Source organism: Catharus ustulatus, chromosome 8 (genome assembly GCF_009819885.2).
Source record: "Catharus ustulatus isolate bCatUst1 chromosome 8, bCatUst1.pri.v2, whole genome shotgun sequence".
Classification (NCBI taxonomy): Eukaryota; Metazoa; Chordata; class Aves; order Passeriformes; family Turdidae; genus Catharus; species Catharus ustulatus.
The window spans coordinates 14,489,251-14,515,663 of record NC_046228.1 but is presented as its reverse complement, the minus strand read 5'-3'; the positions used below and the strand labels follow the sequence as shown (position 1 = coordinate 14,515,663).

The following is a 26,413-nucleotide window of genomic DNA, read 5'->3' as shown; positions in this document are numbered from 1 at the left end:
ATTGGATCCCTGCAGCCAACTCATATATTGAGCATAGGGTAGAAGCTTCCTGTAGATCTTTTCTTCACAAGCAGGGAAAAAAAAAAACCTGCAACAACAACACCCAAAAAAAACCCACGCAAAAAGGGAAAGCACTTTGGTTAGGACTGACTTAGCAACATGCACAGCCTAGTCCAGAATATGAGTCTAATGGGTCAGCATTCAAATGCATTTAATGAACAGATGGTTCCTGTAGAAGACACTAATGCACTGTTTTTGGTCACCTTGTTCTGGCCCTCTTTCAAAGCAGGTGCTCAATAAACCAAGACTGGAAATGGACCAAGATGAGCTGGCTTCTAACAAAACTGGGACATAGAAAATAAGGAGACAACCCCTTCTTCTTTGTTTTACAAAAATATGAGTGCATGTAGTGCCAGCTCTTCCCATGGTGACCAATCTCACATGTTTGTTTCTGAGATACAACATCAAAAACTTCAACATGAGGATCAGGGGCACTGACAAGCTGAGCACGCCAATAAATAATTCAGGTTTGAACTCCATTTCATACTCTCATGTTAATTTTTTTCTCATTTTTCCAGCTTGTTCTGCATCCAAAATGGCCAAGCCCCAACTAGAACCAGAGCTGCTATTCTGAATCAATTTTTGATCTGATTTTAAAGCAGAATTAAATTCCTTGCTTTTAGGAGAAATCAAATAAACCTGGCATCAAACCCTTTCACTGTCTAGGTTCCAAAATTACCTGCTACAGCAAGGAAAGCAGCAGTAGTGGAGATATTTGTGTGTTTTTATAGATTAAGTTATCCACTGGTTAAACCTGGATTAAACTTCAGAGCAGAATTGCAAAATGAATCAGGGTCATGGTTTGTGCACATACGTGATGGTGCTAAAATCTTCTGGGGTTTCTTGTCTTCTGAAGTTTTGTCTGTGTTTGATCTAGAATAGGAAAATAGGGCCCATTCCAATTTGGAAAGAAACCCAGAACCCAAATTATATGAGTAAACTCACATCATGAGACTGAAATGCCCCCAAATACCTCCTTATCCTTCTCTGTCTGAGGATGGAAAGTTTGACAGTCAGATGGGACTGGGGAAAAAAGATATCTCCAGATGGAAAATGGTGAAAAGCTGAATTTGGCAATATTATTAAAGTGGACCCCTGGTTTTAATTATAAAGTTATAGAACAAGTGATGGCAAATCCATTACAGAGTTTGAAATCATGTCCAGCTTAGCTGCTTTAAGCACTGTCAAGCACCCACTACTGTTCAAGAATCCACTCCAGATTTCAGCTCTCAGGTTGAGAGGGCTTGCTCTTGCAGTGACCTGTTAATGTGCCCAGAAGACTCTCACAGCTCATCTCCCACCTTCTCAACCAGCCCTCTTTCAAGGGATATTTTCTTGGTTGAAACTGGCTTTTAAAATTAGCTTGATCTTTGTGACAACTGTTAGCAGTATGCCAGTGAGTTACCTGGGAACATTTATTTAGGATTCATAAATCTTTATAGGGAAACTGTTAATAGAGCCACTATTCTGCCTGCCCTGGCATCCTGAGATGCTGTAATGCTTTGATTTGAAATATTTTAACCTGTTGCAGAAAACCCTGGCAGAAGGACAGAAAATTCATGCTTAAAACACAAGGTATTGCAGTCATGAAGGTACTCTGTGGACTGGCAGAATGTGTTCGATTTCAGTGGCTAAAATGGTGGAAACAACAATCCGGGTTTGAGAAGCCTGAACTTCAGCGTGAAAAATAGTCCACCTGCCAATGCTGTCCTGGCTGACTTTAATTAATCTGTCACTACAAACATGACCTAGTTACCACAGTACAAGTGTCAGCTTGTAACAGCTTTTCCCTGGAGTCCCCCTCAGCCAGCGTTTGCCATTTCCCTTTGCTGGATTTGATGCAGAGCAGTTAATGAGCTCCATCTGCTGCTGCACAGAGTGAATTGTGCCAGCATCACCCAGCCCTGCCCGGGCTGCACTGGCAGAGGGGCTCCAGGCACCTGCACCACCCACCAGCTCCCTACAGAACATTCCCCTCTTTGTGTTTCTTGTCCTGTTTTCTGTCATCAGCTTTACTGTACGTGGGCTTTCTTTAATCTATCATCTTCTTGGTAATTTCATTTTGCACTACAGGGTGACAGCACGTGGCTTTTTTATTTTTATTTTTTATTTAATTTTTTTTTTCCCCATGAAAAAAGGCATAACAGCTCTCTTGAAATAATTAGCACAAAAAACCAGAGACTTACAAAGCAGGAAAGTTTATTTCTGTTGCACTCCTAATAAACAAGGCCACGGTGCTGAAAATGGGTTCTCAGATCAACAGATGGATGCCCTTCTCTCATGTTAGCTGTATGTGTTGACTGGAGTATTCAGATGGGATATTCAGTTGTTCATGTGTTAAAAGTGACTGATAGTGACTTAAAATGCCTTCTTAGTTTATGCCTTCTTAGTTTACGAGAGGGTTAATGAATACCTGTTCTAAAATATCACCTTCCTTAGTACTTCCCTCTTGATTCAGGTGAAATATTTCAAATACTCTCAAAGTATCACAGCTGGCATCACAGTAAGAAGGCTGCAGAAGACACTTATGTAAGGCACAGCTGAATCTGAAAAACGCCAGATAATTGATGAAGAGGAAAAGTAGCAAGGATTAATATCTTCATATGTCTAAAATCTAGAAAAATAATAAAATTTTATATCTGATTGAACATCTCAGCATAGAATTTTATTTTCATAATACTTTTCCATTAAGAAAGAAAACAATATCAAAGCTCTTGCTAAGGTCAGAGGTGTTTTTCTAGTTTGCACAATGCTTGAACACCTGTGTGATGGCTGCTGAAGCAATTCAAGGACCAGGCTTGGAGACATTCCACAAAGGAAGGAAAGTTATTCCTCAGGCTGGCTGCTGCCTTTGGATCCATGGAAAGCAGGGCATGTCCTGCTAACACAAAGCAAACTACACGAGGATGCATCACCAGTTCCTGCTATAACCCCCTTCACCTCAGGTCCTCATTGTACCTCTGCCTCAAGGGGTCTCAAAATACAACATTTCTGAATTATGAGTCTGATTGGAAACATTAAAATCAAAGTAAGAAACTCGACTGTCAAACAGAAAATGGTTGCTAAAAATCCAAAATCTTTTCATCATTATGAAACCAAAGTAATTTTCATTCCCTCAGCCTCAACGTTGGCCCCTGGTCTTAGCAGTGAGAGAGGCTTCCCCCTCTCTAATTGTCCTGAGTTGTAGCATTCAGTGAATTGTTTGTGAATGATCTTTACTTATGGGACTTTTCTGACTGACTCCAAGGGATTTGGGAGTTTCTAGGGACAGAAATTATGTTTGAACAGGATAATTCAAATTACAGTAGTTTCACGAATACAAGCCGCACGGATTATAAGCCGCACCCCCGGTGCCTCGACAATGTTGCTGTCTTTGTCAATAGATAAGCCGCACCCCGAATATTAGCCGCACTTTCGTTCGTAGCGAGAATCCGTGCGCAGCTTTCACAAATTGGCCAATTAGTAACAGGATCGCGGCATAGCGGGGTTTACTGGCTCGGGGCGGGGCCAGGAAGGCTCGGCCCGCTCATGGTTGCCGACGGGGCCGGGTGGCCCAGCTCAGCGCCACGGCTCGGCGGGGCTGGCCGGGTGGTACTGCCGCCGCCGCCAGGCTCGCTGGCCCCCCTCTCCCGTCAGCACTGCCCCGCTGCCGCGTTCGCTAGCCCCGCCGCCGGGCTGCCGCCGCCGCCGCCGGGCTCACCGGCCGCCCCCTCCCGTCTGCACCGCCGCCGCGTTTCCTCGCCCTGGCCGGCACTGCAGGCCCCCGCACCGCCGGGCTCCCCCACGCTGCTGGCCCCGATTCTGCTGGGCTTCCCCCGCTGCCAGGCAGCCCCACCCGCCGGCCTTCCTGCTTCTGCCATGCTCCCCTGCACTGCTAGCCCCAGTTCTCCCGGGCTCCCCCGCCCTGCTGGCCCGGGCTCTGCCGCCCCCCTGCCCCGCCCTGCTGGCTCAGGCTCTGCCGCCCGCCCCCCACACTGCTGGCCCCGCCTCTGCCAGGCTTTCCCACCTCTGCCGGGGCCGGCCGGGCTCCAGCTTGGCTTGGGGCTGCCGCGGGCTCTCACTTCCGTGTTGGCAGCTTTTAGAATTTTGTTAATGTATTAGCCGTCCCGGAATATTGGCCGCACTTCCGGGTTTCCACCAAAATTTTGGTCAAATTGGTGCGGCTTGTATTCGTGAAATTACTGTATCTTCTTCATACTTCATACACCACACTGGAAATCCAATGGGAACATCTTTTACAACAAATTCCCATCAAACCAAGTTTTATTTTTGAAATTAGCAATTAATGCAGAATTATGCAAAGCAAAATAATGAATAATCTGACTGTGCAGTCAATTCTTTCATGAAAACACAGGGGACTTCAGTGTATAACAATGCTTACAATTAGCACAACAGTGGGAAAGCAGATTCTGTTTTCAGCTAGTGTATTGTAAATAAAGATGCTCAGACTTTCAACAGTTTTTAAAAAGTACTATTTAAGGTGAATTGTCTCCAAATTAACTGGAAGCTACAAAAGTCTAAATGCTCACTTTATGCTTGCAGTAAATGTTAATCCCAAATTTTGTGTTTACATGACAGGTAGCTGTTTGAAAAGATTCGAGAACAATGTAAACTTCAAATTTAAGCAACTAAGTGCAAAATTTTGTATTTGGCTTCTGTGAATTTTATGGGAGTAAGAACTGGAAAGAGATCTGAGAGTCCAGTTTTACACCTCCAAGAAAAAATGTCATGCAGCCTGTTCCTGAATAAAGGGTTAAATATTCAGCAGCAGCAGGTTAAATAAAAGAACAGATTTTTTGTTCTTGCTCATTAACACAGGTAGCCTTAGTTTGATTTCTTGAATGTATTTACTTTCATATGAAAGTCAGAAGATCCACAAAGGTACCAAGAGACACCAGAGTGTTCTTGAAGTTGCATTGACACAATAAGCTTTGCAAAAGGCATTACTAAGATCAGCAGAGCAACAAATTTTCAGTAGTCAACCTTTAGAAAATAAAAATACCGAGAGGATTTTAGTGACCCATTTATTGTCTACCAGCACGCAATGACATTTATGGATTTAAATGGGAGCAAGGTCAAATCTGTCTCACACTGCTATTTTGCACTTTTTTCCTTCTTATGTAACATGTTCTCCACTGCAGCACCCTGGTGATAAGGTGTGTCCAAGAGTGTCCATGTTAGGGGAGCTTTAAATGCATTTGTGTGTGTGCAGTGAGTCTGGGCACCACAAATGCCAAGAGACACAGGGCATAAAGGCACAGGCACACATTCACACCTATGTATGCAACAGATACATATATTATGGTCAGGAAAAAAGTGTATTAATAAGCACCTTTAAACTTCCTTGCTTGCAGTGTAGGAGAAAGGCTTGTAATATCTGTCAGTGAAGTAACCACTTGGAAGTACTGTTGGGGTTTTTCATCATCTGTAACCGCTCTCTCATGTGGGTCATCATTTTATCTGTGTAAAACTTCTCCTATGTTATCAAGAGCTATCACACATACAGGGTTTTCTTCTCTATTCAAGAAGTTTTCCACCTCTATGTGAAATTTTTTTAACTGAATGCAGTTCAAGAGGATTTACTAAGCTGAAAATTAGGCATATCAAATTTTTCCTCTGCATAGTAGTTACCCAGGCAGTTTGGCTGAGCAGAGTACAGAGTATAAACGTCAGGATAAATTGCCATTTTCCATTAAGGATTGGTGAACAACTAAATCCTCACTCAGGGAAATACATCTCTCTGGATGTAAACCTTCTGGCTCCAGTCCATTTTTGTAAAAAAGGACATTGGTGACTATGGGAGTTCTGTCTAAAAATGTAGAGGGATCTTAACACATATTTGTGACCTTACAAAGATGAATAAATTGTTTGGTTTGTGTTTGTAGCTCATGTCTTCAAAACTGTTTATTGCTATGTAGCAAAACTACTTTGATCTGCAATTAAACATTTTCTTATATAATCTGGAAAATGTATGCACTATTGACAAAATGAGAAGGAACAGAGTACAAAAAGCAGAAAAGGAAAACAACATTTTATTTTTACATTTATTCAGTGGCGTTCAGAAACAAGTATAATATAATTCTTATTTTACAAAGTTGAGCATTAAATATAAAAAAAAAGGACATACTGGCCTTTGATAAGTGGTTTCATATGGGACATGCATGCTAATACAAAGCCAGATTTGGATGACAGATATTTAAAAGCAGAAAAGTGAGTTAACAGCATTTTCAGACACACTTGAAAAGGTGGGATGTCCTTTTATACCCATTTATCCAAATGTAGCTTCTCAATTTTTCTGCAACTTCCCCTCCCATGTCCACTTCCTAAACGTTAAACTAATATTACATAATAAAATATTTAGAAATACAAATAATACACCCAATAAAATACATTAATTATGATGAATGATAACGGGAAGGAGAATCTGGCATAGTTGTCTATGTGGTAAGGATTTTTAACATGGAAGCAATCAAAGATGCAGAAAAGTCTTCTCATCACTGACATTGCTGAACTCCACACGCTGTGTTGGCTTCTCTCCCTTTTTCTGTCAGTGCTGGATTGTTTGCTTTTGTTTGAATCGGTCTCGTTCGTGTTGTCAGGGGCACTGCAGCTGTTTGTCACTGCTGCCAGGACTCCATTCTTCTCTTCTTCATCATCATCATCATCAATAACCTGGTAGGAACAAAACCACAGGTACTTAAGTGCACGTTTCATCACCTGTTTACTTTAGAGCTGCAGAAAATGGGATTTTTCTTATGACTCCTCCTCTGTGTCACTCCTTGATTTTAAGGACAAGCTCTTACATGCACCAGGCAGCTCCTGTCAGCTCTCAAAGCCCCCATTTATGGGGAAAACATTGACTTAAGCAACGCCACACAGCAAAAACTTTTAAAGGACTGTCAAGCAAATCTGGATTTGTACAAATGTGGACAAGGAACTTTACTTAAGATAGCAGCAAATCCCTGAATGCACAGCAGTAAACTGTCTTCTGCTCAGGGCAAATCCCAGCAAAGGCTGGTGCCCAGGAAGTGTGAAGGCAAAGCCTCAGCCTGGAGATGGAGAAGTTGGGGGAGATGCCAGACCAGCCGGCTGAGCTGCACCCCAAATCCCCGGGATACAAGACACTCTCCTTGTGTGCAACTGGCTACTACATCCTGGTGCTTCGTGAAAAAAAATCAAGTTATTTTAAAAATAAAGGGACAAGCCCCACCCACAGCTGATTTAATACTAAACAGCTTGTGATACTTTTTGTCAAGTCCTGAAACCCCTGCTTTAAGTTCAAAGTTATTCTAGAGTTAAGAATATTTTTCTGTGTTTCACAGCATCAAGACAGGTCTTTGGAGAATGTTATATAAGCCTTCTGGTGGGTTTTGTTTCTTTGATTAGAAATGGCTCAGAGCCATAAAGTTCATGTATGAAATTTTCACCCTTTGAAGTCAATGGGTTTTGTGTTACTGGCTCAGAGGACACAGGATTAGACATCAGCTGCAGCTCCAGCTCTAAAAGTTCCTTGGAATTTCTGGGGTATTTAGTTTGGCTTGGGATATTGCAGAGACACCAGCAGAAACGAGCTACAAAGACTGGCTCCAATTTTCTATCTAAACTAAACCTTATTATGTATACTTGAGGAGGGGTCATTGTAATTCAGGTAGGCATACATATAATTTTAATTTTCTCTTGATACTTTTATTACCTCCTAAATCAGTAGGTGGCATAAATGTAAGACAAGTCTAAAAAAACTTATTTGTGAAATGTAGAATGCAGAATCTCTTCTGACCAACTTGCTTTTTTCCGTTTGCATCATGAGAAGAAACAGTTTACACAAGGACAAACTTCTGTAAGGTGAAGATGTACATACCCATGTGCAGCCAGACAAAACGCTCATTTAGGTATATCCCAGCTATTAAAGTCAAAGAAAGCTCATTAAGCCGCCTAAGTAGTCTCCATTCCAGTACAAAATTGCTCTTCTACCCAGGGTGCATGTGTACAGTACAAGCCTTGAGTCTTCTTTATCTGAAATTACTGACACCCTTGAAAATTAAAGTGGAGTCAGGACAATGTCCTCAAACTGCTGTGAATCAGTGAAGCAGAACAAATGGCAGTAGAAAAGGGATTATTACAGCTTTCCACTTTCAATAAAAAAAAAATCTGGGATATTTTATTTCAGAGATAAACGTAGCTCCACACAACGTATCATCCTAAAAATACACTGGCCAAAAAACCTTGGTCATCCTCCACCCTGCCTCCCAACCTCTGTGTGAAAGCCTGGGATAAAAAACTGCCTATAAAGCATTAGGAGGATCAATCCATAAAACTCCAGTCTGAACCTTAAATAATCCCCCAGGGTAGTACTAAAATTCAAACCTCGAGTTTTTACTTCAGACCTGACTCTGTTATAAATATCTCTCTCTTCTGCTTCAAAAAGTCCAGGCAGCTGAGGGAAGTGCTGGGGATGGCAGAGGAGCCTTTGTCAGCAGTGCCTGGTGCTTGAAATGAGGTGCTGGAGCAACAGCCTAATGAATGCACTCAGCACTTCCAAAGTTCATAAAATAAAGGAACCTGACTTTTTCCCCCTGCTTTCATTTTTCATTACAACATCTGTACTTAAAAACCATCGGGATTTGGGGCATTGCTCAGTTTAAGAGTCTATTTTTCTCTCAGGTAGGGCAGGCTACAAGTTGTTCAGAATTAGTTTTATTTCAGAGCAGGAAAGGACATTGTGTACGTGCCACTTTTCCTTTCTCACAACTGCACGTGAGCAATTCCCAGGAGGCTGATGTGCTATTAGGCTGTTCTTGACTCCTTTCAGCTCCCCAAGGGGCAGTTCTTACTTAAGCAGAAAATACTGTAAGCAGTGCATATGTACAGGAATCTATCTGCAGTGCAACAAGGCAGGGCTCTTGCAGAACAGAGGGGAGTTTACAGCAAAAGTGCTGCACCACATAGCTTGGAAAGGAGAGAGTGAGTCTAGAAGAGAACCAAACCTGCTAATTTATAAAAACTGGAGTCTTATAGAGTGAGTTTATAAAGGGACTTTTTCAGATTGTTATGGAGAACTGAGCATGATGAAAAACGGAGCTGGTTCACATTAAATTAAAAAAAAAAAAGAAATTGTGTTGTGTGTTCAGCTGTAGCTCCAATTTTAAATGTCATACTAGGTTTTTTCCTGGACGCCAGCTGTCAGTGAAGAAATGGCAGCTGGCACTAAGGGTTCTGTTTAGATACCAACTTGGTTCCATCCAGGAAAGATGCTGTACATCACCCAAAAAGCACTGCCTATGACACTTGCTACTGTGGCTGCTGTTTACACCAGGCAGAGTGTTTGCTGACATCCAAGAGCCAACAAAGTTGTCACTTTCACTGGATAATAAAGCTGCTCAAGTTTAAAAATATTTCAGCCTTGGGTGTTGCACATCTGGACCCTATGTGGTGCTCATAAAGACTGCAAGAACCTCACACAGAAATACCACAGAGACTGAACATCACACTTAGAAAATTATTTTCAGATTTCAAACTGTTCTCTGTTCTGCCTTAAAGGTGGAGGTTTAGGTAAAAGACAGAGGAAACCCAAGGTGCTTTATAAGAGGGCACAATTAATGCCTTTGCACAAAAGAGAAGAAACTCAGGAGAGGCAACCTCTCCCTTTAAGCAGCCTGTTGTTCTGGAGCTGATGAGAATGGCACATTCTGCCTGACCTTCCCTGCAGCAGGTGGCTCCTCTGCTTTTACCATTAGCTGTGAAGTGACTCTGTGGGTCCTGGCTCACATGATGTGAAACAGTGCAGGAGAATGGATGTGATGAGCTCTTTCACCAGTTTATGTTCTAAACTGCAGACCTCGGGGGCTTCAGAAGGGTTTGATATGCCAGTGCCCAACTTCTTCAAAGTGCAAAGTGGGAAGAGAGTGAGTACAACTAATTCCTATACAAGAGAGAGGATGACATTTCCATTTCACCTCTTAGGTTTATTTACATAATTCTGAGTGCAAATTTTCTATCAGCTCACATATGGGAATAACAAGCTGGGAGTGAGATTTCCAATTAACCTGTGTCCACAAGAGAATATGATAATGAGGACAACACAGTTACAGTGACGATACTCACACAAAAATTGCTAAGTACCTGCTAGACAGTGACATGAGATTAGTTGGTATTTTTGCCCTTGTGATGTTTTTACAAGAAATGAGAAATACAAGTCAGGTGTGCTCTCCATGACACCCTGCTCAGTAAGCAGTGCTTGCCCTTGGCTACACTAGGAAAAGGACATGACAAGCATTTTCCTTATTCTACAGAGTCACAAGCTGATCTAGCACCAAACAATTGTTCCCTCTCTTACATCCCTCTCTCTGTGTGGGCAAGAAGTGCATTTGGCTTGCTTGCTCTCTCCTGATGCCCAGCAGAAGGCAGGAAACATGCCTGAAGTGAAAGACTATTCCTTTTAATCATTAAGTTCATCACAAAACTTCCCCTTCTCACTTTACAGCTTTGCCTCCATGTACTTCCATGCACATTTTTGAAGTCTACAAATCCCATGTCCACCTCATCTGCAATCATGAGTACCTGCTCCAGATGAAAGGGAATCTGACAGAGGCAGGTGAAGGCAAGGGCAGTAAAAGTGCCCTTCACAGGTCCAAAGATGCTTAGTCATCCAAGCACTGAAATACTTCACTTTCCTGCCTGAATCTCCAAGCAGCCTTTTTTTCTCCTATACTATGAGCAAAATGACAACCACTTACTTCACAAGATGGATATGCTCACAGGGAGTTGTCACTGATGTTACCTTGCCAACAAAAATTACTTGGCTTTCCACTCAAATCCTCACTTGAAATGAGTGTGTGCCCATTTGCAGCCAATCCCCTGATAGACTTCATCACATAAAACCCACTGGGCTGGCTCAGCTCTGTGGACATTTTGCAGTGTTTCTCCACACACCAGACCCAACAACAGCTTTTAGCAAGTTCTCGTGCATTTGCAGGACCTATCTTTCCTCCAAACAGCCAAAATCTCACATTAATTGATGAACTATGTAGACATAACCCCCACACGCATATTGCCCAATCTTCAAAAGGTTTTGAAGCTCCTTCACTTGAGCTCAATATCCTGTTTCTTGTCTATATTGAGAAGCTTTGCTTAGGTATTTGTGATGCTCTGTTCTAATTTGGTTTAAACAATTTTCCTTCTTCTGGACATTTATCTCTACAGCACTGAACCAAATTTCTTTCTGCCTTTTTTTTTTCCTTCCTGTTATTCTCATTTTCCAAGTTTTACTTTTGTCTATTAATCCAGAAATTTCATAAGCTGCTTAAAATTTTCTTTTTTATCATGCATATTAGGTTCAGTTCCATAATTAAAAGCTGCAAGACAATCACCTTTCAGCTTCCTTGTGATTTCTTTCTCCTTGCTTGTGAAAGCACTGCTATATACTGGAGATGGAAGGTGTGACAAAATTCCTCATGAGCCTGTCCTCATTATTTCAGCAACCACCAGACTCAAAAATACCTATGCTGATTTCAACCATTTTTATTGTAAGTGTATTTCACAGTATTTTTAGAGACATAAAAAGCACTGTTACAATAATGGATCCCAGCCTGAGTTTAGGTGCAGCTGTTGAAAGAGAAGGTGAGAGCAGAGGGCTACAGGGTCCTGGTACACCCAGCACATGAAGACATCTGCCAGGAGACTGACTCATGTCCCATGCATGGGCAGCTTTCATAAATGGAATATCATAAACTCTTTTTTTCCCATATTGCAGTAGGATCAAGTCACCAAGCTCAGCCTAATTTTTGAACTGTGAGTAAATGCTATTGCCTGGGAGACAATAGTGCCTGTGGTTTTTGTGAGACATCCAGAACATTGAAAAATAGCCATGAAGCCCATACCAAAAGAGAAGGAGGAGAGCTTCAGGTTTTTTTGTCTCTTCCAAAAAAGCTCTAGGTATATAAATATGTTTTCTTTTTCTAAATATTATTATGTTTCCCTGTTCTAATTCTAAAAAAGAGATTATCTCAAATACATTTACCATTAGTGCTAAGAGAATTCATTCTTTTTAGCAAGTGTAATTCAAATCCAATTTGTAGGTCGACAACCAAATAATTAAAATACCTTTGGAAGTTCCTTTGAGCTGAGTTGGTGCAGAGTGCAGAAATGAGTCACAGCATATTCTAAGAGTGCTCCAAAGATGAAGCTGAAGCAGATACCAAGGTACACATCAATTGCCTTGATAAAGCAATTAGCATTTGGGAGTGAAGTCCTGGCTCCCATCATCAGTGTTGTCATGGTAAGGACTGTGGTGACACCTGTGGAATGGAAGAATGCATGTTCTAGTATAACACAGATGGCACTGAGAGCCTCTACTGCAAGGGCCCTACTGCAGGAGAGTTTTCCCTGGACCTGAAATCCCTAGGATGCCATAGCATTAAATGGGTCATGTTTTAGGATGAAGACTTCAAAATTAAGTTGTGACTCTAAAGTTAAATGCTTAAAAACAGTAATGGAAAATGTTAGCAAAGCTGAGAAGACTAGAAATTAAAATGAGAGATATTTTGGTGTCATGGAATGTATATTTATGATTAACACATTATTATTGCAAATCTGTGTGAAAGGTCCCTTTAAAATACTCAGATATCATTTTGCTCAGTGTAGCTGCCCTCTGGCCTCATTCAATGTGAAATCCTTCTTTATTCTCTGTTCTGTAGGAGTGTTTTTCCATCCCACCTGCAGCCTGATCAAACCTGATTTGCATTCTTTCCCTTTCAGACTATCCTTTATTTGAAATTAATTATATTTAATCTCTTATAATTCTCTTGTTATTCATGTATTAATTATTATGTATCATTAGACCTCACAAAAGCCCCACAATTGTCTGTGCATGCCATGTATTTGAATATGTTTAAATTATTTCCAAAATGACAGGTTTTTTGCTTTGCTTTCAGCAGCCTCCCCTGCCTATAAGTCTCTTTTCTGTAGCTGCCAAAGGCATTTTTCTTAGTTAAAGAATAGCAAGGCTTTAAGGGGAATCCATATGATTTACTGAGTATGGAAAACCCAAAAAGTGATTCCATAAAACTCAGAAGTGTTTGCAACTTCAGGAAATGGATGCCAAGCCAGTTCAATAAAGAAGGCATCTTAATGACCCAGCCCCTGGTTTGGGTTGGTTTATCAGCTCCTCACCTATGCAGATCCTGGCTGGAACCGATGACTGGCTTATCCAAAATGACACCCAGGAGAGCACAACCAGAAGGATTGACGGCACATATGTCTCTAATATGAAATACAAGATGTTTCTCTTGAGTTCAAAGTGAAACACAAGTTTTGGGTAACGTCCTGTGGGAGGAGCAGGGAGAAAAACATTGTGAAGGTGCAATTCATGAAAAGATCTTTGAAATAACAACCTGCGTTACTTTGGTGCACTACAATGTGATAAAAGCTTAACAAACAAGCTCATAAAAATTAAACATGGCACTGAAAAATTCAGATTGAAGGCTCTGAACTGAAGGAAACAATCAAATATGTAACATTCAGTCACCATATCCAGAGTTTTATTAAAGACACCTTGAATTGAAATTTAAACGAGGATTAGTCAAGGAAAAAATAAATCCATCAATGCATGAAGAGGATGTTTCATTATATAACACAAGGCAAGGAAATTTGAAATCACATATGGATTTAGCTGTCAGTGATCATAACAATGAGTGAGCTGCTAAAGGAACTACAGCAGTAAGGATTGTCATTTCATGAAGGTGACACAGGTTCTTACTTTTAGCTATCTCACATATCCAGTTTAATTTTTTTTTGTTTTCATTTACTGTTGCTCAAGATGTGGGTTGAGGGTGCCTGCTCTGAAATTGCTGACCCATCTCTTATATTCCACTTAAACCCAAGCAGTATCTTTGGATCCTCACAATCTGTTTTTCCTTTGTATCAGAGTGTTTGTGTTGCTCTGAGCAGCGTCACTGTTGTGGCACACACCATTTGCTTCTAAGTGAGTGATTTCCAGAAGATGAACTTTTTGGATGACAGAGTCAAATACAGAGCTGTGTTTTGTGAGGGGACAGCACACTCATAAGCAGAGCTGAATTTCTTGTCCAGCTCACCAACTGAGCAAAATTTGACTGCGTTGAAGCATGCGATCTGATATTGTTACCTGTTCAATGCATTGCAGGAAAATAAAATCTTGCTTTTTAAATGGGCAGAAAAGATTTCTTGTTCTGAAGTTCTAGGTTACAAATGAGGTGTTATTAAGTTTTTACAAAACCATTTAAACACCATTTGCATGTCAGTGAAATATCAGTGAGAGACTAATGCTCTGTAGTCAGTAAGCTTTGGTTTCTGCTATTTTAAAACAAAACCTATTCTCTGGCACCAATGTTTGCTTCAAATGCTGCCTGCTGAGAGTCAGGACACAGCTCCAGAACAGTGAATTTACTTTAGCAACAGCAGTATAGGCACAGACAGGCTATTTGTGCATCCCTCAGGTGTGCTGTGAGACACGAAGAAGAGCACTTTTAAAAGCCTGAAATGTAAACAGTGGTTGCCAAGAAATGCCTTATTGCTCCCAGATGAGAAAATGGATGGCTACATTTCCATTTTTAAAAGCACTGTATATATTGCATCAGGAGACCTATAACAGGATTTTCAAACCTGAAAGAATTGCAAGATTATCTACTCTGACCCTAATCAAAAGCCACTAAATTTCCTTAATTATCCCTTGCTTTGAATTAAATCATTTTGGTTGGAATAGAGCCCACCTTTCACACAGACATGAAGGCTTAGTTTGAGGATATCTGGACACAGAACATCCACCATTTCTCTCAGTAAATAATTCTGTTTGCTAAGAATTAATGCCTAATTTCTAATATTGACTTGTTTTCAGTTTTCTGCCACATAAACCATCTCTTCCCTACTGAACTAAATAGTCCTCTGGTATTCACATCTTTCTTCTTCCAAAGGTAAAAATACACTGTATTTGGGGTCCTTCTTTGTAAAGTCAGTGTCCAACTGAAAGAAAGGGTACAAACATTACACTTAAACTATCTCCTTGAGACAAGAGGTACAAATATGTTTTACACCATTATCATCATTTTTAGGTGAAAAGAGGGATTTTACACCAGTGTACTTCTACCAAGGCTGTGACTTTTACCAACAGTTACTATTGGTTACTATTTCAGTAATGCCATTTTGCTCACCAAAACTGCTTTTAAGTGGATGCAGACCAAAGTGAAGCACTCAAAAGTCAGGGAGTGAAAAACTTAGAGATGACTGTGTGACCTTACTTTGTCTGTCTGCACTCATCTGTGCTCTGAAATGAGCACAGTGCTTTGGAAAAGCTCTGAGTCTGTGCAACAAAAGGCTTCAGCACAAAGCACACTAAGGGAAAGAGAAGCAGATACTCCACAAAAGTTGTGCTTCTGTGCTGACCACAGGGAAGGATGTGCTGCCACGTGCCCAGCAAAGGGGAGTGAAGAGACCAGAGCATCCTTCCTGCAGAGTGCCACGGGCACCTGGGATTTCCTGTGGTTCAGCCTTAGAAGAACTGGTTGTTGAGAAGGAAAACTCCAAAACAGCCAATACAACCATAAAATAACACCCTCTCCTTGTCCATGCCCTGCAGCTGTATCTCTGTTTACCTCAGTAGAAAAGTCAAGTGAGTACATGGGAAGTTGGTTCAAAATGTCAAATTTAACAGCCACAGTTTGAAATTTCCAAGTTTAGACAAGTCCTTTGAATATTCTGGTGTTATTATTTTTTTCTGATGTCAGAAACTTCTGAAGTAATGTGAACAAAGAGAAATAGAGATGTAACAGTTTATAGCTGAGTGGCTTTTTGGGGAACAAAAAAGAGGTATTTCTCCAACCTTAAGGCTTTCTTCTTGCCAGAATCCAAAGGCATATCATGGACATGATAATAATAGTGTCAGCATTTCTCTAAAGAGCTCAAAAGAGCTTTTATAATGGAAATTTTGAAGCAACCTATATATAGAATTCATCAGAGCTCCTCCTGTAATAAACTGAAGGAAGCAGTAGTTGAGAAAAAGTATTCAGTGCATACTTACCATGCTAAAGAAATGAGCAATGGGATAAAATGAGGATAGGGAAATATTGCAGTCCCTTCTTCAGCTACACCATACATTTACCAAGAGTTATCATCTTTAGGAAGAATTTGCTGCTCCTGTTGCGTGAGCTGCGTACGACAGAGAAATGCTGTATCTCATTGCCTTTGACTGGCATATCTGAGACCATGGTGCCATCAGCCAGATCAAAACTGAAACAGGTTCATGAAATCCTAGTCCTGACTTTACTAGAGTTAACTCAAGTACAGCTCAAATTAACTCCTGAGAACTGTCAAGTTTGCCGCTTGCTTGCCAACAAAATACTTGCATTAAAATGAAAAGATGTTTTTTCTTTCAAGTTTCTGGCCTATGACGAATGTCACCTCAGTGTGAGACTGCTCTGATCTAAATTTGTTAACATGACAGAAATAAATTCTTTGCAGATATCTAACTGCAGCAAAGGCACAGCATTAGCACTTACTAAAGTATTTAATTACTCTGTGTAACAGTTTATCAGCTAACCTGCATCTAAATGACTGTCAATAGATATACTCTAAACACACCTCAGGGTGAGGTATTCTACTTAGTGACCCCACAGCAAAAGAACATTAAGCTGAATAATTTGGCATTATAGAATTTAGGAGAGCAGAAGTACAGAAGTAGCTCTAACTTGTAGCTGAAGAACAGACCCAAAGAGCAGATGACAGTCTCCATTCCTGCTCTAACCCTCTCTACTGCTAAGTGCCTAAAAGGTAGAGAAAGGTCCAGCTGACCACTGTTGTTAAAGTGCCACAAAAGTTGTACCTGCACAGGCTCTTTCTCACCACCTGAGTTAGGTAAGCAGTCCTAGGTCTAGGTCTGAGTCAGATCTTCCTGAAAGCAATAAAAACTAGTTCATGTCATTGTATAATTTGCCATTTTCGGCTTTTAAAATTATGTTCTAATTTAAGGTTCTGATTATCAGACACTTTGTATAGATTTGCCACTGGTGATTCTGTCAACAATGACTATTGCTGCACTGCTTGAGAGATACATAAACCTAAACAAGCTTCCTTTTCGCCCTAGGTCATTCATTTTCTGATTATCCCATTTTTCTGTGGCGTCTGTTCCCAGCTGATGGCAGAATGCTGCATCTTTGATCTTTTCTGCAGCATCTCTGACCAGTGAGTGGTAACTAAGGACTGATTCTCTATAAATACTGCCAGCAGTTCCTCATTTCCACTCTGAGTGTTTTGGGATGGGACTGTCTTCCCCACAACCACTTTCTGTGGGCTTTCTGCTGAACTCTACTCCAGTAAGAGACTGCTCCACATCACTCTTTATGTAAGAAGCACTTTGGTCCTGCACAGGGGTGTGCAGCCAGGCACAAAGAGCATCCTTTTCTCTCTCATGAATTATTTATGCTAACCCCTTGGGTGCCTGCTAAAATGTGTGATGTACAGCTCACACAAGCACGTCAGTGTAGTTCTACAGATGCATCATTTCCTTCTCACCTTGCATCTTTTAAGGACAGAGGACAGGAGAGCTTAAAATGTATTTTAGCGGTTTAACTGTACACTGAAAATGTAGCTTTCAGTATGCAATTTTGTTATTGCTTGTTTACAATAAACATAGGCAGTGAGTAATCAAAATGTCCCCATTTTCACACAATAAATAAGTTGTGCAACTGAAATGCAATTCTCTGACTGCTGCAGGATGCTAAGGGTGCCAATATAAATTGCTAATATGTTATTACAGCTCCTTTGCCCCTCCCTCAGAGATAAAACAGTCTTCTGTCCTTCAAAGTCCAGATCTTACAAACTACCACTTTTCTTACTTGCTTTTCAGAGGTGAACTAAAGGAAATGAAAGTTCAGGCTGGGCTTCTCAACATCTGTTTCATCTTCAGGAAAATGCTTTCCAAAAAATAAGTTTGAAATTCAGATTTAGTAGGAATGAAAGGAACTCTTTCATGTTGTGCATACGTGCACATATATTTATCCACTTAGCTTCCAAAAAAACCAAAACCAAAACAAAAACAATAACAAAGCAAACAAAACCAAAACAAACAAAAACCCCTAAAAACACAAAAAACAACCCAGAAAAAAATTATGCCACTGAAAGTTTTGCAAATGTTCAGGTGTATTTATGTCTATGCTATAAAGAACTTCAGAGGAGTTAATAAAAGAATGCTTCCTGATATCCTTGATATTCTTTCCATTCATTGCATTTCCATATGGGTTTATGCTGCTGTTACTTTTTCAAAATTTCCAAAATTGTTTTCTTTGTGAGCTGTTCTACACTGCAGAAGTATCTCAGAAGTGACTCATGATAGAAAACATCAAGTCCAGTGGAAAAGCTTGTTTACATAGAGATGCTATGGGCTCAGATAAGTAAATTGAACACAACATGAAAACAGATAGATATGCATAGGTAATTGTTTGAATCTTAGGTGAGGCTGGCTGAAGACTCACCAGGTAGGATTATTACTGAATACAGCTCTGGGATTCTTTGTGAGCCCTGCATATGTTCTCAGAAATAACAATTGGAGAGACAATTACAGACAACAAAGGAACTGATAAAGGGAATGGGGAAAGTTATTCAGTGCACCATACCTCAAAAGTGCTGAAAAACCTAGAAAAACTTGATTATTAACTGAATAATCTCCTGAACCTTGGGAAATTGCAGATGAGCCTGTAGGACAAAGCAAGGCAGTGCTTCTGTTTAGAAAGAGATTGTGACTGATGAACATACACTCTTACACAAACTTTATATCATCTATATATAGTTTCTATACATGTTGGCTTCAGATCACCAATTTTCAGTGAGAGCAGCTCCTCACTGGCCTAGCTGTGACATCCCCCTGAGAAGCTGATAAGGAGCAGTGGCCAGGGGCCCACAGAGCTTCAGCATTTCAAAGCCACACAAGGGCTGGTGAGCCTCTAGCTCAAGGAGGCTAAAGCAGGATTTGAGATAGACATCAAAACCCTGGCAGAGACTGCAGACAGAGCAGCAGCCAGCTCCCTCTGCAGCCTTTTTAACAGAGCAAATATCTTGTCTTTCTGCATCAAGGAGCAGAGATTTAATTTGTGCTTCTGTCTCTTCTTTCCTTCTGTTCTGCCAAACAAACCATTTGAATATGCCAATTTTTGACTTAACCTTTCCAAAGTGGGGCCGTGCACTGAAGCCCTGCCTGCCTGACACATCCCTGCCTTCTGGGCTGAGGACTCAGCATTAGACCAGACCTGAGCAAGCTCAGCCTCTTCACTCCTCCTGCTGCCAAGGACTTGACAGGACTGAGCAGTGGGTGCAAGGAAAAATGCTGGAAGAAAAGCTACCAACAGTCAATTAGCATGAAGTTTAAATTATGTTTTTGCTTCTTTCTCCAACTAAAAATGGAAATTGAGATTAATTAGCTATCCCTTGCTGTGGAAACAGAAGCATTTATCAAGTAGGAATACATAGGATCTGTCTTGTGCCCAAAAGTGTTCCCTGACGTGATGTGACATACCATGAGTGTGTTAGGAGTGGAGTTAGCACATTGGAGAACAGGATTAGAGTTCAAAAATATCGCACCAAATATTATAACCCAGGTAAAACAATGGAATTCAACAACTATGAAGTCCAGCACTCAGATGGGAATCACCAGCTCCCAGAACTCAGGCAATATGTGGTCACAGGGCAAAAAAGGAGTCAGAGAACAAGGAGGAATCACTAGCTGAACAAGGTCAAAAATGCATAATAATCTTCTGCAAGAAAGGCAAATATCAGCCTAGACTGGATAAAGAGGAACAGATTTCATGGAACACATTAAGTAAACCTTTCCATCCTCAGAGGATACCTAATGGGAACCCATTTTTGGGTGCTGCATACCAGCAAATAGATGAGAATTCAATGGGAGAAAAATATCAAAGACAGTATATCTAGAAAATTGAGAAAATTACTTATATGAATTTAAAAAATAGGAAAATTATTGGTCTAAGAAAATGTAGATCAGTCCTGAAACAGTGAAAATGCTGCTGAAAAATAGCAGGATATTCATCTTCAATATCCACATAATGGTTTTGAAATGCAGCAAGGGAGATCAAGATTAGACATGAGGAAAATATGCGTGTAATAAACACCAGGAAAAAAATCATCTTGGGAGATTGTGAAGCAGACACTTTGGAGGTTTGTCTGACTTACTCCTAGAAACATCTGTCAGGAAGTAGGCTGCAGATATCGATGACCTTGCCTTGTGACATAAGAATAGATTAAATGAATTTTTAAAAATGTATTTCTGCTTTATTTCTATTACTATTTATACAAAAAGCTATACTGTAACATCCTTCATTGCTTTTATGTTTTTCCAGTAAGAAAAGCCAGCTTTTTATATTAGTATTTATTACTCTGAGAATGCAGGTGGTGTTGGCTGGACTGCTAAAATAAAAACCCAGCACCCACTGATGCAGAGAATATGGTTTGGGAGTCCAAGAGTTTATCAGTGTATGAAGAATGAGGACTATAGTTAAAGACATGCAGGAAATGGTTCTAACAATTACACTACCCATGTCCAAAATGAAATTGTTCTGTACCAAAACAAAATCAACACCAAACCCTAGCCAGAAATCTAGCTAACATTATTCAAAGTGACTTACTATTATGTGATTACAGTAATGTGATTACCACTATGTGATACATGCTGTTCTACAAACAAGATTAATCCACAGTGTCCTTTTCTTAAATTTACTGAAGTTACTTATGCAGGAATTTTGCTGACTGCATTTTAAATTCGGCTCTGTCAGTGGCTGTACGTGGGTTTTGCACTGCTGTACAATATTTCACTTGCACAGCAGCTGCACTGTCTGCTCAAGTTCACAGAGTATCAAACCCTGATTGCTTTTTTTTGCTTTGTTAGGAAATACTGCATGCAGGTCTTCTCTCATAACTTCAGCTTTAGCCCTTTGAATTGTAGTGATTATAAATAGCTGTTATTTATAACGTAATTGTTCTTTATAAGCTACTCTCATAACTATTACTGGTACTGAGGAAATGCAAAGCATCATTTTTCATTTCAAAGTTGATTACACAGCTCCATAATCTGGGTGCTTTTTTCTTTTAATATGGCCTACAGTAGGTACTGCTTTCCAAAAAACCTGTAGAAAATAGCAACCAGTTCAGAATGACTCAATAGAAAATTAAGAGGATTAGGAGATTAAATTTTAAATGTACTGCCTAGCACTCGATGACATGGCTTTCTTGAACAGGACAACTGAAACAAGCAGGTGTGAGAAATTTATCTAATTAACTTGTGTGTCTTAAAATATATAATGAAAACAAAAAAGTGGCTTTTGACTTCATACATGATTCCTGCCAACACAAAGTGGGGAAGAAAGCAACATTTACTGAAAGAAGAGTGCAGTTCATCTAATCATGCCTCTTCAACTCTAATTGGAAACAGCAAACAAAACCAAAAACTAACCAACCAAAACAAAGAAAAACAAAATAACCATTTTTTTTGTCTTTAAACTCCTGATTCTTCGATAGAATGTGATAGGAATTAAGCATGTTTCCCCTTCCACTTTCCTGTATGGTGAAGAAGTCCTAATTCCCTTCTGGGTAGAACAGCAGTAAAGGATTATTCCTCATTGATTGAACTTGATGCTGCTTACCCAGAAGCTGTAAAGAGGAGGAAGGCAAGCAGATGTCACTTACATAAGTAGCAAGAAACTCAGAGATCCTAGAGCCTGCTGGTATGCATGTAATTTCTACTTTTACATCCATTTAGAGAACTTTGACTTTCTAGCCTGAATTAATACCTGAAATTATCACAAGTTTCTCTGTGTTGTATTATTAAAGCAGAAATACCCAATAATGGAATAGAGAAACTATATTTCTGCAATTCAGAATTAGAAACATGTCCTCTGGTGAAACTGCAGTTTTGAAGGACGTGTGTGTCTTGATTTAAAGGTCACACCCCTGGGTGGGTGTGCTGACTTGAGCAGAGGAGGAACCAGGTACACAGAGAGGAGCAGCAGTGAAGGGCCTGAGAGTAACTCAGAGAACAGAAAGGTTTGGCAGGTCTTGAACTCTCTGAAATCCCTTTTGAAATCTCTGGAAAATGAACAAGAGCACGCTGCTCCCTGAGGTTAAGCCCTGCAGTTAGAGGAAGCTTTGTGCAGCAGTTTCCTAAACTCCGCAGAGGAGCAGGTCTGGAAATGCTCCTGACCCTGCCCTGGGCAGCTCCAGCCATCTGCTCCCTGCTGCCCACCAGCCTGGGCTGCCACAGAGAAGACCAACTCCTACAAGCAGTAACCATGAAACTCAAATTCCTGCAGCTGTGAAAGCACCCAGCATGTTCTTGGAATTTCCACAGATGAACAGAGCTTTTGGTTTGCCTTCTTAAGCCAGGATCTGATCTGAGCTGGGCACCCTGAGATACCTGGTCTCCAATTTAAATGCCCAATTACATGCTCCTCTTCCTTCACAAGGGCTCTTCCTGACATTATATGGAAGGAGCAGCAGATTCCTGTTTACAATTCTTTAGATAATGTGTAGCCTCCAAGAAAATGCTCACTTTTTAAAAAGCTCAGTCTCTGCTTGTAGCTTGGAAAGCAGTTATGGCTTCAAGAATGTAATTATTGGAACATGAAAACTGTCATCCCACCAGGAAGCAAAGTGCTCATTTCCTTAATGCTCTGTTTCCACAGCCATAGTTCAGACTGCCCCCAGGACGTGTTACAAGGATGTTTTTACCTGTCTCATACACAGCTTCAGTTACAGAGGTAAAGTGGTCTTCCACAGTGTACTGTGCCAGCTGGAGAGTGTCCAAACCTCGAACTGAATCATTTCCTCTGGTCCAGTAGAATGTGACATCATTGATGTTATAACCCCCTGTAGTGAGACACAAGCCAACAATAGTGTTTATTTTCCACAATAATTAATTTGTGCTGAGCACACTTATGGTTCAGCTGTTTCTTATTTCTGTGCCTGAAAGTACAATTAGACATAAACAACGATGGGTTTTGGCAGATTGTAATGCCTATTCATGACAAAATTTCCAATAACATGCAAAGTCTTGCAAGTTAAAAGCTGACAGTTTTGGAGGTGGTCTCTTTATATCTTCCATTTCAGTATAAATGACAAACTAATAAAATAGATTAGTACCACCTGGTGTTCTAAAGGCAAAAGCTACTAGGCTCTAGGAAAATAGAGCATTTATGAATTACTGCACTTGCCAGCATTTTGACAACACATGAAATGTCCTGTGTGCTGTATCCCAAGATGCTGCTCCTTGGTGCAATGCCTTGGTCCTCATTCCCACAGAGATGAAGGGATGAGAGGAACAGCAGAGCTGCTCCTCCCTGGTGCTGTGCTCCAACCTGAGCTTGAATCATCACTTGGGACAAGGTTTTGGCTGAGGAACTCAAGTGCTTGCCAAGGACACCAGCTTAGAAGCTGATGTTTCTGCAGGCTCAACAGCATGGCAGCTTCAGGGGCCCCAGGAGGTTCCTCTTAACCTTCAAGCAGTAATTAGGAGCTGGATGAATCATCTATCAGAAGGCAACTGTGTTTTGCACACACTTGTCAATGTGCAGCACAATCACAGCTAAAATACCTCTGTAGCTCTTCCCCATTATATAAAAGGCAGCCACTTTACAGACTAGTGTGTATGATTAATTCAAGATTATGTTAATGTAATTTACATGTTAACAGGGAGCATTTGAACACCTTTTTTCTTTAGCTTACTTGGATCAATCATTCTTGTATTTGACAGATTTATATTGTGCAAGTAATAGCTCAGCTTAGGGAACAGAAACATGAGCTGATGATTATTTTTAGACTTCAGTCAACTGTAAGTAAATTACAGTGAGACAATAATGCGATACATTGCACAAGGGTATATGCTGCAAAAAGAACAAAGCTCTAGAATCACAGAAAAAAGAGATGTATTTAAAAAATTTTTTTTTAAAAAAGGTGCCTTTTAGTATTTTTAAGTTACTAGGGGTTTTTCTTGCAATAACAAAAGAGAACTAATTTCTCCAGCCTTCTCATGTAGGAAAAATGGGAGTTCATAGATTTTATTGTAAGGAAACACTGGGCTGGTTACCTATTAAATGACAATTTCACCTGAAAATCCTTTCTCTGATCATTCTTTAAATGTAAATTTTGTTTTCACTATCACTGGCAGTTATATGCAAAGGTATCATGGCCTAAAATCTCTGCTCACATTATCACATTTGTAGCAATTAAAGCCAAAACACTTTTGTGTCAAAAGACTAAGCCAAAAGTATATGCATCCAAACTAAGTTTTCAATTCCCTAAAACCACATGCTGGGAAATTTCCCAGATTTGTGAGATGTAAAGTAGAAGTAACATTTTCTATAAACAAATGATTGCATTGTCCTTAGTCAAAACAAGCAGGCTCATAAAACCAGTTTGTATGCGTGATTCCGGCCATGGATTCGTTTTACTTCCTCTCAGTATAAATGAACTGCAGACATTTAAATAAAGTCCAGAGAACTAGAGAAGACCACAGTAAATTCCTTTTTGTTTTTATAAGACATTCAGCCTTCCAAGTTGTGTGAGACACAAGTTCTTGGTGCCCACATGAACGATAGCGGGCTTATCTTGAAACAGAAGTTATTTTGCTTTTGTTCCAAAATATTCTCATTAGTGGAACAATTAGTAGGTTTTGGGTGATACTTCCTATGAAAATTTGAGTATAATAATTCCAAAACTCTTAAGAAGAATTTTTATTGAGAGAGCCTTCCCAATAGTCAGTAAAGTTAAATGGTATAGGGCTCCCTCTGTGTAAAGTTATTCTTTGTTCAAGGGATTAATATTTTACTAATTATAAAACGTTTCAAAAGTTTATAAAGACAAAATCCTTAAGCCCATGTTATTTGGCTTTTACAAGTAATCTCTATTCTCTTTATGTGACGCTGAGTTTTTATCCTAGCTAATTCCTCAAACCCAGAATGTCTCATTCCTGTACATTGTTGATAGAGTATGAGCTGCTAATGTCAACAGGGTTAACTACAGAAATAGTAAATTTGGGATTAAACATTCATAATGCCTAATACAAATTAGTTTCTTTACCTTTCTGTTGCTAATTTTAATTTTCACTGATTGTCAAGCACAAGCTAAGTGCCTTCACATGGCTCTTCACTGAATAAATGGTAAAGGACGAGTTCAAAAAGAAATAAAATTTCAGAGATGGGTCCAAGACATGAATATATATTTGGACTGGGGGTCTGTGTGAGGGAAATGTGAGGACAAACCCTTCAGTCCAGCAAGGATGCAGGGTGGTGTTCCCTGCCCCATGGCAGAGAGCAGGAACCCCGCCTTGGCAGCACCAGCCAGGAAAGGAGCCCTCCACTTTCCCAAATGTCACAGCACCCGTATCAACAGAGACTCAGAGGGGCAAGGCTCAGTTTCCTAACATGTGCCAGCATTACCTTCCAAAGTGTTGCAATAAGAGGGGGAAAACCAATAGGCAAAATGCCAAAAATGTGTTTTGCTATGTAGAAAGTACAAGTCAATAAAAGTTACTAACCAGCTGGGGATCCTTTATTGTGTAAAGTCATTACTTCATAATATCATTACATATTTGTCTTTATATTAATAATCATTTAATAAAATCCCAAGTCTGCTTCAGCTCAAATATTTGCTATAGATTTTACTTTTTATTTATAAGCATCAATATTTGTGCAGATGTGTGTGTATGTCTGCATTCACAATTCTTAAACCCAGGTGATGGCCAGCAGTATGCCAGGAGGATGATGACGTTATTCATTAATAAATTAACATAGCTTATCACATGGGGAAACAAACCCCATTTCCAGACTACCCAAAAGAAAGGATGGCAGTGCATTGATGAAAAAAGGCCACAGCCCCAAGGCACACTCTTTTCCTTTTTGTATTTGTTGCCTCTATCTGTTTTCCTCAAAACTAAACACTAATGTAATGGGAGCATTTGTTGTGACACAAATGGGTTTTCCCCATGGACAGGAAACACTTGTGTGCTGTTGAAAAAGCAGATGGAATCAATCTGAAAAATGCTTGGTTTTAATTACGTGGGGAATTCTACTCTTTTTTTTTTTTTTTAATCCTGTCAAATAAATTGTAAATTCCTGTGGGATATATATTTCATTCTGGAGCTAGAGAAAATACTAAATGATTCATTAGGCAGTGGTGTTGATTTAAATCCATATACATTGATTTATCAATACGCTCTTCCAAAGGAAAATAAAGATAAATCCCAATTCCAATTCAATAAAACAGATCTCATAAAACTGCTTATTCTAGAGGGATGCCTGTGTGAAGAAGGTTTTGGGTTCGTTTCCTT

The 26,413-nt window shown here is 40.1% G+C and overlaps 1 protein-coding gene across 2 annotated transcripts in view; it reads right to left on the bottom strand.

Moving 5' to 3' along the window:
* Window positions 1-6,076: 6,076 nt before the first annotated feature.
* Window positions 6,077-26,413, bottom strand: part of LOC116999838 (gamma-aminobutyric acid receptor subunit pi-like) — a 47,279-nt gene continuing 26,942 nt past the window's right edge. For both annotated transcript variants that reach the window (XM_033066854.1, XM_033066853.1), the window contains exons 7-10: window positions 22,819-22,956; window positions 13,228-13,380; window positions 12,160-12,353; window positions 6,077-6,732 (exon numbers count right to left, since the gene is read on the bottom strand). In XM_033066854.1, coding sequence (XP_032922745.1) covers window positions 6,418-6,732; window positions 12,160-12,353; window positions 13,228-13,380; window positions 22,819-22,956 — 800 coding nt within the window. In that variant the 3' untranslated portion in view covers window positions 6,077-6,417. The remainder of the gene's footprint in view (window positions 6,733-12,159; window positions 12,354-13,227; window positions 13,381-22,818; window positions 22,957-26,413) is intronic.